This window comes from Anopheles stephensi, unplaced genomic scaffold, assembly GCF_013141755.1.
Source record: "Anopheles stephensi strain Indian unplaced genomic scaffold, UCI_ANSTEP_V1.0 ucontig134, whole genome shotgun sequence".
In the NCBI taxonomy this organism is placed as follows: Eukaryota; Metazoa; Arthropoda; class Insecta; order Diptera; family Culicidae; genus Anopheles; species Anopheles stephensi.
The window spans coordinates 1-14,344 of NW_023405052.1; the positions used below are offsets into that span (position 1 = coordinate 1).

A 14,344-nucleotide genomic window follows, 5' to 3' on the forward strand; every position below is an offset into this window, starting at 1 on the left:
CCAGGCGCCTCCATCATCATTTTTGCATATCGAATAGTACTATCAGACGTAATCAATAATTAGCAATCAATAGTACGATCGTGTTTCATGCAATGCACAGGAACGAAAATATAGTTTATTTACATTCTATACGTGTAATTTGTTCAAAAGCAAAAAGTACAATTACATTCCATACAATAACAATACATTTGACGAAACATACAGAGCCGGTTTCCAACGGTTTCCGTAACACCGAGCAAACACACATTACAAATGTTCAATACGTAGGAAATAAAATACGAAGCTATGCTTCATCATCTGTCTAACTGTAATTTGAACTATTTTTGGTCGATTGCGGTTTTACTTGCAGTATGGGGCACCTCATTAATCAAGCGTATGTATGGTTACATAAAAAAAAATGTGTCGAACGTGAACGTTATCGTACGTTAAACAAACCACAACAAAAACTGGTAAACTTCTGCAAATTCATTCTAGCTAACGCTGCTGGTTCATCACAATTCTATAAGGCCAATATTTTCAACATCTTAGTTTCATTACATGTCTCTCTGACATCCTCTCCTGTAGGAACGATGTGTGCTTCCACGCGAGTTGCTTATTGATACCATTGTACCTTAGTTTAAAGCTTCTGCATACCGAACTTGCCGCTGTTACTTAACACTTTGTTCTGTGAAGCAGCCTGCTGAACTGTACTGCTAGTGATCAACGATCGTAACTTATTTAGCTTGCATCCTGGCAAGCTTGTTTACGGCGTAACATAACACTGACTAATCTGTGTGGCGTGATGTGTACAAACTGGCGATATGAAATAAAATAACCTAAGCATTTTACAACTATATGCCTCCATGTAGAAATCATAACCGATCATCGTGTTTAAAGCGTCGCTAGCATTACTAGACAGATTAGGTAGTGCATCCGTAAGCAAACTAAATGCTTGCTTCTCATTCTCTAGCACACAAATATAAAATATTGCACATAGCTATTGTGTGTCATATGCGGTGCATTGTCACCAGGCGCCGGATAGCGATTACAAGAAAATAGCGACAACACCTAGTGCACCCTAAGGTCAAATATTTTCACGCAACAGTGGTTCCACCTCGGATGGATTGACATTCAGGTAAACGCTGATTATTTCATCGTTCAAAAAAGTGTAGGTCCGATATCTTCTGCATCAGCTTTAGGAATACCGAGCGTGCCTCGCATCCGGATAGATGCTTCCAAGTATCGACGTAGCAAATAGTAGTACGAGTTCTGTAATGTATTTGGTAGAAAAAAAAATGTTTTAGTTTATTCTACCAAAGGTAATCAACGGTTACTACCTGTTCAGTTTAATCACATCGGAGTGTATAGTTTTGGGACGATCGGGGCGAAAACAGCGTTATGGCACACATGATTAAAATGAATTTTTCATCCGAGCGCCATTTCTTCTCGAACGTTCGTATGAACCGTTCATGCTCCTGGTACAACATTACCCTTGCAAGCTTGAGCACATCGGCACGTATGTTTGACCATTTCCTCCTGCTGTGAGGTATCTGGAAGTACAATTGTAAAAATTATTGTAGAACATTAAGGGTTAAGAGCTCAGCTAAATCGACATACCTTCCATGTTGCTCTATCACAATCGTACTGCATGGCGGACCGTAAATCATCATCTCTCTTCCGTGCAGCCTCCCTTCAGCAGCGCCAGCTGATCCTCCTGGCACATGTTCTTGAAGGCGCTGATCTCTTCTCGACATCTTAACAAGGCGTCGTATGGCATGTGCGGTTATTTATCACCTTCAGCACTGCGGATCTTGCTGCGTTTGATTGCTCTGTGATAAAAGAGACAAAAAAAATCGTTTCGCTCAGTAGCGATTAAACCATGACTATCATCGCACAGTGCTTCCGTTCGAACCAATTGCAGCGCGTCACCATACACAGACAGCACAGAAGCCTTCCGTTATCGCACACCACGTCGTGCTCATGGTTAATCAATAGATTATACTTATTGCCCCAAAGTGCAAACACGTAACAACATTATAACCAGGCAAATACACAACAATCGAGGGGCCCACCGATTTTCAAGTACATTTTCGGTATCACCAGCGGATACAGGTGTGCGCTGCAATCGATGGTTACGCTAATCATCCGGTGGCCCTTCTTATCAGCGGCGGTCCAAGCGGTGACCACCGCCGGACAATTCCGTACCGATATTGCTAACCCAATCGTGTGCTCGAGGTGTACACAAGCAGCCACCTTAATCTGTGCCCATGATTTGTTGTTGATAAGTGAAGGCGGGCAATAAAAATCGGAGAGGCATCCAAATTGGTGGGTTGGGACTTTTAAACGATTGGGTACAATTAAGAGAATCGTTTTGTGCAATGGAGTATGAGAGGGAAATCATAATTTTAAAGGAGATTATTACACAACGAAAGAATCTGTTTTACGATCTCTCAACATTTATTGAAAGAAAACAAGAGCGCGATAAGGTCCTGTACAAAAACCTCGATTCAAAGACGATCCTCGTCTCAATCAATCATCCCACCATCATAACCACCACTCACCTTTATCCGGCAGTCGTCCGAGATGAGTGAGGCGAGATCATCAATCCACCGGTGCGTACAGCGCTTTATTGGCCACAATCAGCTCGTTCAGCTTGGCTCTTTCAGCATCGTTTAACTCGATGCTGTTGCTGCCGACCGTCGGGTGAGGGTGGTCGACTGCTGGCTCGAGCTCGACCCGATCGGGCTGCTGTTGTATCCTTCGTACTCGAGCTTGATGGCCTGCATCAGGACCGACTCGAGCGTGTGCGCATACCGGTTTGCGCTTCGATGTCCTGAAATATGCCCAAATCATCCGACGGCGGTACGATGATCGGGATCATCGGCCAAAGGTGGACGATGCCGCAAACACAACGTCCGCGATGTCGCTCGAGCAGCTGGGTGAGGCTGGCTGGATTTGCAGTGGTCATTTGCAGCTGATGGCTGTGGTTGTAGTTGTGGGAATGTACTAGGGAGGTCGTCGTGCTGGAAAGCAGCGGGTCGAGCATCGATGTGTACGGAGGCTCGTAGTTGGAGGTGGAGGATGGCGAAGCGGCTGCACTGATCGTACCCACCGATCCGTAGCGATCGTCGCTTCTTGCATGATCGAGCGAATCATCTGATGTTGATCCGATGCCACCGAATCAATGCACGATGAGGGCAGATCCGTCTGATGAATTGATGCTCAGTAGTATGGTGTGTGGCAGGTGGCAATTTGTGGCTCTTGTGCTGATGCTGCTGTTGTTGCTGCTGTTGTTGCTGCTGCTGCTGCTGCTGATCGTCTTCATCTTTCTGGGACGTATCGGCCGCCTCTTTGACGTTTTCACAATGTCGAATGGTTCATCATCTGTTGATCATCTGCAGTGCTTCGGCGGTGAGCTCATAAACTTGTTCATCACCTGTAGCGCATCTTCCGGTTGGTTCATAAGCTGGCTGCATAACTGTAGCACATCGGCCGGCGAGCTAACGATCTTTCCGATCAGCTGAAGTGCATCGGTCGGGGAGCTCATAAACTGGGCAAACACCGTCAGCGCAATCCAACGGAGAGTTCATGATTTTGCTAATGATCTGCAGTGCATCTCCCGGTGCGGTAATGAATGGCTAATCGCTTCAACGCATCACACTGAGATTGATAATTTTGGACTTATATAAAACTACTGCATCCTTGGGGCTTTTCATGAGCGACTGCGATCGTTTGGCTGGCACGGGTAGGATAGTTGACGATCCGATTCACAAATATCCTCCGCACTGGAATCGATCGTCACGGGGGGAAGTCGATCGTTCATTTCCCAAAGTGCGTCCGCTAGATTGCGATGATTCCGGTGGTTTCGGACCACTGCTAGACGACTGTAGGGAGGCAACGGCAGACGAAAGCAGCTCCGCATCCGAGTAGAGAGAACTGTGCGGATTGTGGTACGCAGACGAGCTGGGCGTACTGCTCAGCTCGGATGGTGAAGCAATCCGACTGTAATCGTTCGAGGTACCATTGGATAGCATCGATTGATTGGAGGAGTTAGAGGGAGCTGCTTCACGGATCGCGGTCGTTGTGAGGATCGTCGACGAGTTGCTCGCACCACCCGTCTGAAGCATTTCGCCCGTGCCATACTCCGAGGACGAGGAATTATTCCAACAATCACCACCATCGAACGTTTCCAGTGACTTTTCCGCTTTATTCTGGCCGGCACGCTGGTCCGGCCGGTGTGGTTTCACGATCGCTTCGTTGCGCTGCCGCTTCCCGAAGCGCTCCCATTGCTCTGCCTCTTTTTGGCACGGTTCTGCTCTATTTCTTTCGCTTCAGCACCTTGTCCTCCTCCGACATGATGTACTCCTTCTTCATGCCGATCCGAAACACTTCTCCAGCCGACACTTTGGCAGAAGCGTCGCGTTACGACGGTAATGTCACAGTTTTCATTGAACGGACACGTAAATCCTTTGGTGGAGAGGGCATTGCGCCGGAAAAAGGCCTTACAACTTTCGCAGGTAACCGCATAAAAGTTGTAGCCGAGCGCCTTGTCCCCGCACACCTACAAATTTGCTGATGGCACTGTTTGCTCCCATCGCGTCACCGTCCGGCACCGTACCCCGTTAGCCATCGTAATCGTTTGTCGTCGACGCCGTCGTATGCGGGGCCACACTTGTCGTACACTGCGCGGTCAGGTAGTTCGAGATCGGCCGTGTGGTGGGCCCGAGGTTTATCTTACACTCGCGGCTTATCTTTCCGCTTGTTGCCCTCGCCCACTCGCGCTTGGACACGCCCTGGATCGGTACCGTGGTACGTTTCCGTCGTCGTTTTTCGTTACTGTCGCGTTGTTCGGGAATCGTTCCGTGGTTCTGCCGTCCATCGGATCACTGGTGGACTGCTTCTCACAGCATCAAATCTTCCGACAAGGGATACAGCTTCAAAATCCGTCCGACCACCCCAGCAGTCAAACCGGAGTTATCACTTATCAGACTGATCGAAGCACCATCGTCGATAATTTTGCTGCTCTGTCGCCGATTACTCACCTACCATCTGGCCTGTTCGACGGACTCGCTGGACAGCACTCCCGATCGGGGCGAGGGGTTAGTTGTGGGTCCGTAAAAATGAATTTAATTCAATTGAAAGTACACTGCAGTCCGTCGCCCTGCCCGTTCTTCCATCGATCGTCTCTTGTTTATTTACTCTTCACGCAGCGACGTAAATACATTGCGTACGAAATCACAACTACGGGAAAATGTTTCCTGTGCTGTCAGTCGGGTGACAGCTGCTGGCCCACTGACAGCTTGCTGAGCTGTCAAACTGCGAGCATCGCTTTGTTACGTTTTATTCATCAACAAACAAGCACGCAGCATCAAAATGGTGAGTAAAATATAGCGTTCAAAATGTTTTTCCTATTAATTTATGCATTTTTCTTCCTTCCCCACAGCACGTAATGCGGAAAAAGCGATGTAAGTGGCATGTTCTGTAGGATGTTTTAGATTCCGTTAACCACGCTTTGTTTTCTTCTCTGGCAGGACAACACTGGCTCGATGGCGGGCGGCAAAAGAAACCGAAACGGGAAAACAGGAACGCCGTCCGTACCTCGCTTCCGAATGTCGCGATCTGGGACAGTGCGAAAAGTGGCGCCAGGAAATCATTCGAGAAATATCGAAAAAAGTAGCACAAATTCAAAACGGTAGGCATGACGCTCACTACCTATGTGCTCCACAGGTTGTAAATGCGCACTTCTGTTCTTTTCTTTTTTAGCCGGTTTGGGTGAGTTCCGTATACGTGATTTAAACGATGAAATTAACAAACTGCTGCGGGAGAAACGACACTGGGAGAATCAAATATCGGATCTGGGCGGACCACACTACCGGCGCTATGGTCCGCGGATGTTCGATGCAGAGGGCCGAGAAGTGCCCGGCAATCGGGGATACAAGTATTTCGGCGCCGCGAAAGATCTTCCCGGAGTGCGTGAGCTGTTTCGAGCAGGAACCACCACCACCACCGAAGAAAACTCGTGCCGAGTTGATGAAAGACATCGATGCCGATTACTACGGCTATCGGGACGACGATGACGGTATCCTGCTACCGCTGGAAGAAAAGGCAGAAAAGCAAGCGATACAGCGTGCCGTGGAGGAGTGGAACAGTGCGAAAGGTACCCAACAGTCGACGGAGAAGGATGACGACGAACCGGACATTTATGGGTCGGATGCGTACATTACCCGCGATCCGGAAAAGCAAACAAAGGAAGACCCGATGGGATTGCTTGGGCCACGGTTTACAGCGCACGTTCCGGTCCCCAGTCAAAAGGACATTGAAGCTGCCTTGTTGAAGAAGCGAAAACAAGAGCTGATGAAAAAGTACGGCATAGAGGATGATGAATAAAGATCACACACACGCATGGGAATGTTCGTTTTTGTAAGAATTTATTATTACACATTCAGTAAACGTTTCGACACGGTTTGCACATTCTAACTTATTGCGCGCACACACACACGAGAATATGCGGGTTCCCTTCTAGCACCGGAAAGGATATAGAATGATATTCACATCTCTGAGAGTAGTAGCACACGAACATGGGTGCATGTGTGTGTTGCTGCAACACAATGTGGGAAAGCAGATACAGTCCCGCGCTACTATTCGGACCCTACTACTTGGCCTTGGCTAACTGATCACTTAAGCTTATCACTTGCTCGGTCAGGACACTGATCTGTTCCTCGTAGTTGAGCCGCGTGCGGGACTAAAATAATACCAACCCAAGAAGGCGGTTAATAATCGGGATACGGCGAAGGAACACACCTTTCACTTACCAATTCATCTTCGATGATGCGGTAACGGCGCTCCTCTTCTCTGTTGGCCTCCTCTCGTTCCTTTAGACGATTTTTTAAAACCTCCAAATGGGTTTGCAGTCTTTGACACTATGGCAATAAGGAATGATGCTTGTTAGAACTGGGCAAAGCTAATTAAACGACGTTAGGTTGTGCTTACTTCAATGAAATGTGAAGCCAGTTTCGATTCAGCGCGACATTTGTCATGGAACAGTTCTTCGATACTTTTCGTAAAACACGCGGTCAGCTTCTGTTCCCGTGTTTGCACCTCACTCTGCTGCTGATTGTCCTCCAGTGTTCTGTAGGGGAAATTGTCATTACACTAAGTTCTCTTTGGTTTTTAAGAAGAACAAAAGCACTTACCTATTTATGCCGTCCGCTCCTTGGCTGAAGATGTCCTCCTTTTGCTCAACCTTTGGCGCTATTCGAATGTGACTAGAGGTTTCTATTTTCAGCAGCTCGTACTGGGCCCGCCAATGGTTCAGCTCCTTCTCGAGAAACACTATTCGATCGTCCTGGCTAACGGCCGTGGTGGTGGTGTTGTTGTTGTTGGTGCCATTATTTTGCCCCTGGGACGCACTGTTCGAGCTGCCGGTAAAGTGGTTGTAATGGTTTTCCACATCCGTTGTAACGCTTAGTCCATCTTCGCTTCCAATCTGCAAAATAAATTCGTTAGAGATAGTACCTAAGCTCCCACGCTTGTCGCTTACCGTGCTTGCCGCTTCCGAAACCTTAGATTCAAGCTCCGAATTCCTTACGGTCAGCAGCTCAAGCTCTTTCCGCAGCTTCTGCTCAACGGTCGCTTGCTGCTGCAGTTCCCGGTTTAGCCCCTCGATACGATTTTGCAACTGTTTCACTTCCGCACCCTTATCCTCCAAGCTGTTGGACAGCTGTACATTTTCGAGAATTTTTTGCTGCAGCTCCTCCGCGATTACACTGCCGCCTTCCGAGCCCGGCAGGGCAGCGTTGAGGTCGTTGTTGGATGATTTCGTTTTAAGCGTTTTCCCGCCGGACGCTTTCTTTAGCTCGTGTTCTAGATTTTCCTGCAGTGCCGCCACGCGCCGCTCCAGTTGCTTGTTGCGGAACCCCAAACTGTCCACCTCCTGTTCGGACTTTCGGAGGGTAGCCTCTTTCAGGCGCAGCGTTTCCCGCAGGGATGCATTTTTGTTCTGTTCATCGAGGACGGCCCGCTTGAGAACGCTTGCCTGGGCACGGAGCTGCGTTAACAACCACCGAAACGATAATCAGATTAAATTGGACTCGCTTAAGCAACAGCCAGGCGCTCGCCAGGGTCCACTGATAGCAACTATCAAAACACGCCCCCTACTCTTCCGGGAACGGAGCGAAAGCTGACGACAAGCAGCCGTCCGGTCGGTACGCATACTTACTTTTGAGTATTCGGTGGCTAGTTTCTGGTATTTGTTGGAGTTTTCTGCTTCCATTGCTTCCATCTACGGTCCAGTAGGTTTCACTAGAAGGAATGAACAACTATTTTTTCTACTGCTCCTGTGTCACAACAGATTGTTTCCGACATGCATCGGCTTTCGAAGCAGTTTGGGAATGGCAAATCCGTTTTGTTCAGTTAGCGACACATGGTTTCACAAGCAATATTGCTAATCGTTGGAAAATCACTCGAAAGGCGGTTGTTTGCACGGTAGCGACAATATAGAAACTTTCATTCCATTGCACGGAAATTATGGAACAATTTTTCTCCCTTTGACCGAGAGTGACAACGGCAAGAAAAACATTTCCTCCAATGATTCGCGCACCCATGCACGCACACATACGCACTTCGTTGTATACAACTTTGGCAGCTCGGGTGACAGCGGGTGGTGAAATATTTCAGATGAAATCGATGTTATTTAAAATTGTGATTATTTGGAAAAGAATTGATTTTTGTTTCTCGGAAAGTATTGCTTAAGACTGTTTTTAAAATTATTTCGCAATTTTTCCTCCTCTTTAAAAGGTTTTTCTTCAAATTTCTGTCCACGCAATTAAGATGCTGAATACGCTGATTGAAATATTTCACACCCTGGCACACGTTTGACGTTTAGCGCTGAATAGCTTGACAAGGTGATAGTGCAAAAGCAAGCAACATCGGATTTTTTTTTGTGTCCAAAAGGTGCATTTTGTTGGCGCAGCTCGAGCAATTTTCGGTCGGCAAAGAAGAAAGTGTCCTCCGCAGCAATTCGGGGTGTAGTGCATTCCTTGCGAAAGTGTTGCCGTATGTTGTGTTTGGGTGCGTGTTTTGTGCGTGTTACTTTCGTGCCCGGAACAGTAGCTGCCATATTCTGCCCAGTGCCTTCAACGTAGCTCGACGGAATCCAAAACAATTTGTCTGCCTGCGCTCAGTGCACAGCAAACAATCTTTGTCATCTTGGGTGCTACCACCACCATCACCAGCAGTGCCAGGGTGCCAGGGTGCGGGGATACGCTAGGCAAGGAAACGCGAACGCAAAGAAATCGCCAACAGGGTGTGCGGGCTGGTGTTCAGTGAGACAAGCGTACGAGGAGTAAAACCAGCTGTAAAATGTTAGCCCTACTGAACCGCATCCTGGACTGGTTCAAAAGTCTGTTCTGGAAGGAGGAGATGGAGCTAACGCTCGTCGGGCTGCAGTATTCCGGCAAGACAACTTTTGTCAACGTAATCGCCGTAAGTGTCTGGCTGGCTACTTTCCAATCCGAACCATAGCCGCACCCTTCAGGTTCCCTCTATCTGCTGCGCCACAGCCGTCCAGTTGAACCGAAGTGCCGCGTCCGCTGTTGTAAGTCGGATTGCTTGGCAAACACACACACATGCACACGTACACACGCTTAACAAAGGCAAATCCCGTTGTGCTGGGTGCTGTTATCATCGTTGCGGGTTAATGTGTCCAGGGAGATGAGTCACGGCGCAACCATGCCTGAACGCGCCGTATCAGCGAAAAGCGGCTACCGTGAATTGTTGCTCGCGGTGGCTGTTGCTTGATGAAGGTCTACCTCCTCCCCGAAAAGATGACACACTTTGGCCGCTGCGGACGTCACAGTCAATTATCGATTTATTTTTCCATGCTGGTGCACGCGCTTTTCTCCCGGGCTCGGGATGTTTTCTGCTGCCGGTCTCAAGCAGTACCGTAATGCTACAATGTCACCACACTGTAGCCATGCCGAGGGAACGGAAAATATTTACCAAGCGTGGCAAAGAAAGCGACCCAGGCAGGGACCAGTGAGGGGTGCGAAAATATTTCCATGAATAACATATTTCGGAGGCCAGATTATCTCGTTCGTCGAACCCGCCGTTAAATGGTGGTGGCGGCCGAGTACCAACAAGCTTATCAGAGCAAACTGAACGTGTTCGCGTGCATATATTTATATCGCTGAAGATGGCTTTGTTTAATGTTTCTTTCATTCGCTTTCCAGTCAGGACAGTTTTGCGAGGATATGATACCGACCGTCGGCTTCAACATGCGCAAGGTGACGAAAGGAAATGTCACGATTAAGGTGTGGGACATCGGAGGTCAGCCGCGTTTCCGGTCCATGTGGGAACGGTACTGCCGGGGTGTGAATGCAATCGTGTACGTACTGTCTGTTGTCAAGCGGCAAGATTTGTCACTCGTTCACCACTGATTGTTTTCGTTTTTATTTTAGGTATATGGTGGATGCTGCGGATTTGGATAAAATGGAAGCATCGCGCAATGAATTGCACTCGCTGCTCGATAAACCGCAGCTGGCCGGAATTCCGGTGTTAGTGCTTGGCAACAAGCGGGATATTCCCGGGGCACTGGAGGAGACTGGACTAATCGATAGAATGTGAGTGGCTGGGGGTTTCGGATTTTCAACGCGGTTATACATCATACTCCGTTTAGTTTTGCATAATTTTACTTCAATTTTTGCAATACACAGGGAGCAAAGATTATTGTATGCTAGAGAAGTGTTAAGTGAATTTATGTGGGTTTTAATATTTAAAGCATGAGATTTTCCGCTTTAAGTTCACGACTAGCCTTTTGATGATTCACTTTCATGTCTCTAAATGCTATTGCCACAAAATATTGGTTTTCTCAAAGTTTTACTGATTTTAGGGATAGATATCACTTCTAGACATATTTTAAACCCTAGTGTACTGATTAATTCCTCGTTGCAAGATATTTTATTAATTTAACTTACATTTTAGCAATATAATTTCTACATTTCTAACCCTTATTTATCCTTTTTCATTTGTTGCAGGAATTTGTCTAGCATACAGGATCGGGAGATCTGTTGTTATAGTATTTCTTGCAAAGAAAAGGATAACATCGACATCACCCTGCAGTGGCTAATCGCACACTCGAAGAGCCAAAGCCGTTAAACGGTGTGCGGTGCTCTAGAATCAAAAGTAGAAGCTCCTACGCGTGTGTTGTTCGGGCCACCACCACCTCCGGGCGAGGGAGTAGACTTCTGGCCTGAGGCAACCACAAATCCAAACCAGAACAGAGAGAAAGAAGAAGAAACAAAATCTCATATTCTACCGTCGAGACGGCTGTCTCAAAACTTTAGCTGCTAATAGTAAGCCGCCACCCCGAAGCAACAAAGGAATTACAATGTGGATAGTGCGTGTGCGTGTGTGTGAGAGACTGTGAAACCTGTGGACGAAGATCAATCATTAGGCAACGAGTCGTGGCAACGCGTGGCGCATCTGAATGACATTGGGAGGTAAGCGTTTACAGTCATATTTACAATATTCTGCTACATGGGAGAGTACAATATGGTGTGGGCTGCCATGTGGGACTCTTGCTACTGATCATAATGGCATTAGGAGAGAGAGAGAGAGAGTGGGTATACAAACCTCAGCAAAACGCCTGTCCAGATGCGTCGTGACACACTAGAGTTGTATTATCAGATCACATGGTGATGCGAAGTCCTGTAGCAGCGATCGCAATTTATCAGCCGCTTAAAGACTAGTGAACAGTAGTTGCCCCCAACAACCACAAGCACAGCCACAAGAACAATGCGATTTTGCTAAGCTAATGAAAATCCACTGGAAAAATCCCGACGCCTAGGCAGTGCAACTGATGCGTTTCGTTCTAAAAGCAGAAGAAAAAAACAGAAAGGCGTGACTGATGCGATAACACCGATTGTCAGAGGGTAGTGCAAGAACGCAAATTACGTACACCGCATTGTTATCGTTAGCCGGTTGTGCATCGATTGCAGACGAAACTGCACTGTAGAATCGATTGCTGCGAACTGATGATTTGCCATTTGCCTAGAGCGTTTACCGATTTCATGTCTCTGCTTTTGACTCGGATGGGCGTCATTTAGCGAAAAGGGATCGAAGCAGAAAATAGAGCAACGAGATCGAGATTTTTCAAGCTGGTTCCCACAACAAGCGTTTCACTGTGCGTTCCGAGAGAGTTAGGTGGAAAGTTACTGAAAGTGTTACATTGAATTACATTAGCAGCCAGTTCGTTTTAATGCAACTTCAGCAGCAGTTCACCGTATCCTAATACCTATCGCAAAGAATCGTGAGACAATAGCGGCATGAATGGAGCGCATGAATGAGTGATTGGATGTGTGTGTGTGTAAATGACAATGTATGCATGGGTTCGAGAACTTCTGCTAGCAAAAAGAAAACATTTTTCATTTGATAGTAGATAAAAGCGAAATGCGATAAATTAGCTAACCAGAAGTAATCGCAACAACCTTACGTTATCCATTACTGAAACAAACAGGGTTCAGCCAGCTGAAACACAGCTTAGTGTGTATAATTTTGCATCGTTTTTCGTCTGCTTCCAAGTGAAAACAAAAACAAGAGAAAAAAAACTGAGAAGGGGGAAAATATGTTGTTATATGGCACGAAATTTTATTTGTAAGACTTTTAGGCATAATCTTCCGTTTCCGTGTGTTTTGTTAACCGAATTTCTTTCTTTTTTTAACAACGGTCTTTATGATTTTCTTCCCAACGCGCGCTTTAATTCGAATGATCTTCGGTTCGTGTAATTCGGTTGCAAACTTTTGTGATTTTTAAATATAGTTTTTGTAAACGTTCAAATAGAATACACTATATTACCAAGAACGCTATACTATCTATCCAAAACGATAAGACACAAACACGATGGCCTCAGTAGTCGTGCTGATGGATTCCTGGAAGAAGCCAAGTGTTACAATTCCCCGTCACGAATAGAGAAATCCATTGCCGAATTGAAAACAAGCAAAAAAAAACTCCAGTAATATGAGCCGTTAAAATGGGGCCGTTAGATAGTAGCGATTTGAAATATGAACAAACAAAAAAGGAGGAAAAAGTTTGCGATTCAAGAACAAATGGTTGAGTGAAAAGAGGAGCAACAAAGGAAATCGACACTGTGCAACATTTGGGGGAAAACTAATTAGTAATCTATCTTGATACCAATAATAACAAACCAATAGAACGTTGAAGTGTATATATTGACAAGCATACAATTATAACGCAAAACATATATTAAAAACAAAACAAAATAAATCAAACAAAGAAGAAAAATGGGGAGCCCGTTCGATGGAACATGTTATCAGAATCCGAATTGTTGTACAGACCGCGTATGGAAAGCATTTGCGTAACTCTTTCCATGCGCAGTTCGATTGCTTTACTTAATTGCTTTTCTAAATATTTGCCAAAAAGATGACAATAATTAAAATTTATCTTACTTTTTTATAGTTATACATACTTAAATTTTTGCTTTTAATTTAACCATTCGATATACAAAAGTGCAGCAATTACTGGGGTATTATGGTGTTGAATACCGCCTACAAGATCTTCTCCCTAATCCTACAAGATCGTCTTGTCCCATTCGTTCGAAGAGATCGTCGGAAACAATCAGATAGGATTCCGAATGGGAAAATCAACCACCGACCAGAGCTTCACGATACAGCAAATCTTGGAGAAGATGGCGGAGCAGTAGCTCCACTTTTACCATCCCTCCATTGATAGCCAGGGTAAAACTGTACGACGCAATGAGCTCTTTTGGAATCCCGGCCAAGCTTTCTCGGCTTGTACGAATGACAATGGCCTACATTCCGTGCCAGGTGAAAATCGATGGAAAAGTTGGTCCTTTGCTACCACCACGGGCCTGCGCCAGGTAGATGGGTTTTCCTGTCTCCTTTTCAATCTGGCGCTAGAGAGAGCCATCCGTGACTCGGAGGTGGAAGCTTCGGGGACCATCCTCTATATGTCAATCCAGATCCTGGCCTACGCTGATGACACAGACATCGTTAGTTTGAGGGGTGATGTACATATAGGTGACCGCACCTTCGAAGTCGTCCGCAACTTCACCTATCTGGGGTCAAAAGTCAGCGCCGAAAACAACATTGATGTGGAGTTACGCGCAAGGGTAACGCTGGCTACCAACCGGTCATACTACAGCCTGAGGAAACTTCTCCACTCTAAATACCTGTCGCGACGGACGAAGCTGGGACTTTACAGAACTTTTATAGTCCCAGTACTCCCATTCGCCTCTGAGACATGGACTCTGTCCAAAGCTGGCGAAACCATCTTAGCCGCGTTCGAGAGGAAGATGCTCTGAAGGATTTTTGGCCCTGTATGTTTGGAT

At 46.4% G+C, this 14,344-nt stretch overlaps 3 protein-coding genes and 1 pseudogene across 3 annotated transcripts; 2 read left to right on the forward strand and 2 right to left on the reverse strand.

Moving 5' to 3' along the window:
* Window positions 1-1,047: 1,047 nt before the first annotated feature.
* LOC118515293 lies at window positions 1,048-4,598 on the reverse strand (annotated as a pseudogene).
* A 754-nt stretch (window positions 4,599-5,352) lies between these two features.
* On the forward strand, window positions 5,353-6,388 carry LOC118515294 (pre-mRNA-splicing factor ISY1 homolog). The gene is given in 5 exon segments (XM_036061971.1): window positions 5,353-5,359; window positions 5,423-5,444; window positions 5,511-5,671; window positions 5,743-5,960; window positions 5,962-6,388. Coding segments are annotated over 5 exon segments (813 nt in total). The 3' UTR covers window positions 6,367-6,388.
* A 2-nt stretch (window positions 6,389-6,390) lies between these two features.
* LOC118515296 (protein phosphatase 1 regulatory subunit 21-like) lies at window positions 6,391-8,606 on the reverse strand. The gene is made up of 6 exons (XM_036061972.1): window positions 8,198-8,606; window positions 7,520-8,026; window positions 7,173-7,465; window positions 6,970-7,108; window positions 6,792-6,899; window positions 6,391-6,721 (listed from the first exon to the last, which is right to left on the reverse strand). The coding sequence occupies exons 1-6, from the start codon at window positions 8,258-8,260 to the stop codon at window positions 6,632-6,634; spliced, it is 1,200 nt and encodes a 399-aa protein (XP_035917865.1). The 5' UTR covers window positions 8,261-8,606; the 3' UTR covers window positions 6,391-6,631.
* A 265-nt stretch (window positions 8,607-8,871) lies between these two features.
* Window positions 8,872-13,265, forward strand: LOC118515297 (ADP-ribosylation factor-like protein 8). The gene is made up of 4 exons (XM_036061973.1): window positions 8,872-9,462; window positions 10,209-10,363; window positions 10,437-10,598; window positions 11,013-13,265. Exons 1-4 carry the CDS (start codon window positions 9,340-9,342, stop codon window positions 11,131-11,133), a joined length of 561 nt encoding a protein of 186 aa, XP_035917866.1. The 5' UTR covers window positions 8,872-9,339; the 3' UTR covers window positions 11,134-13,265.
* The last annotated feature ends 1,079 nt before the right edge of the window (window positions 13,266-14,344 follow it).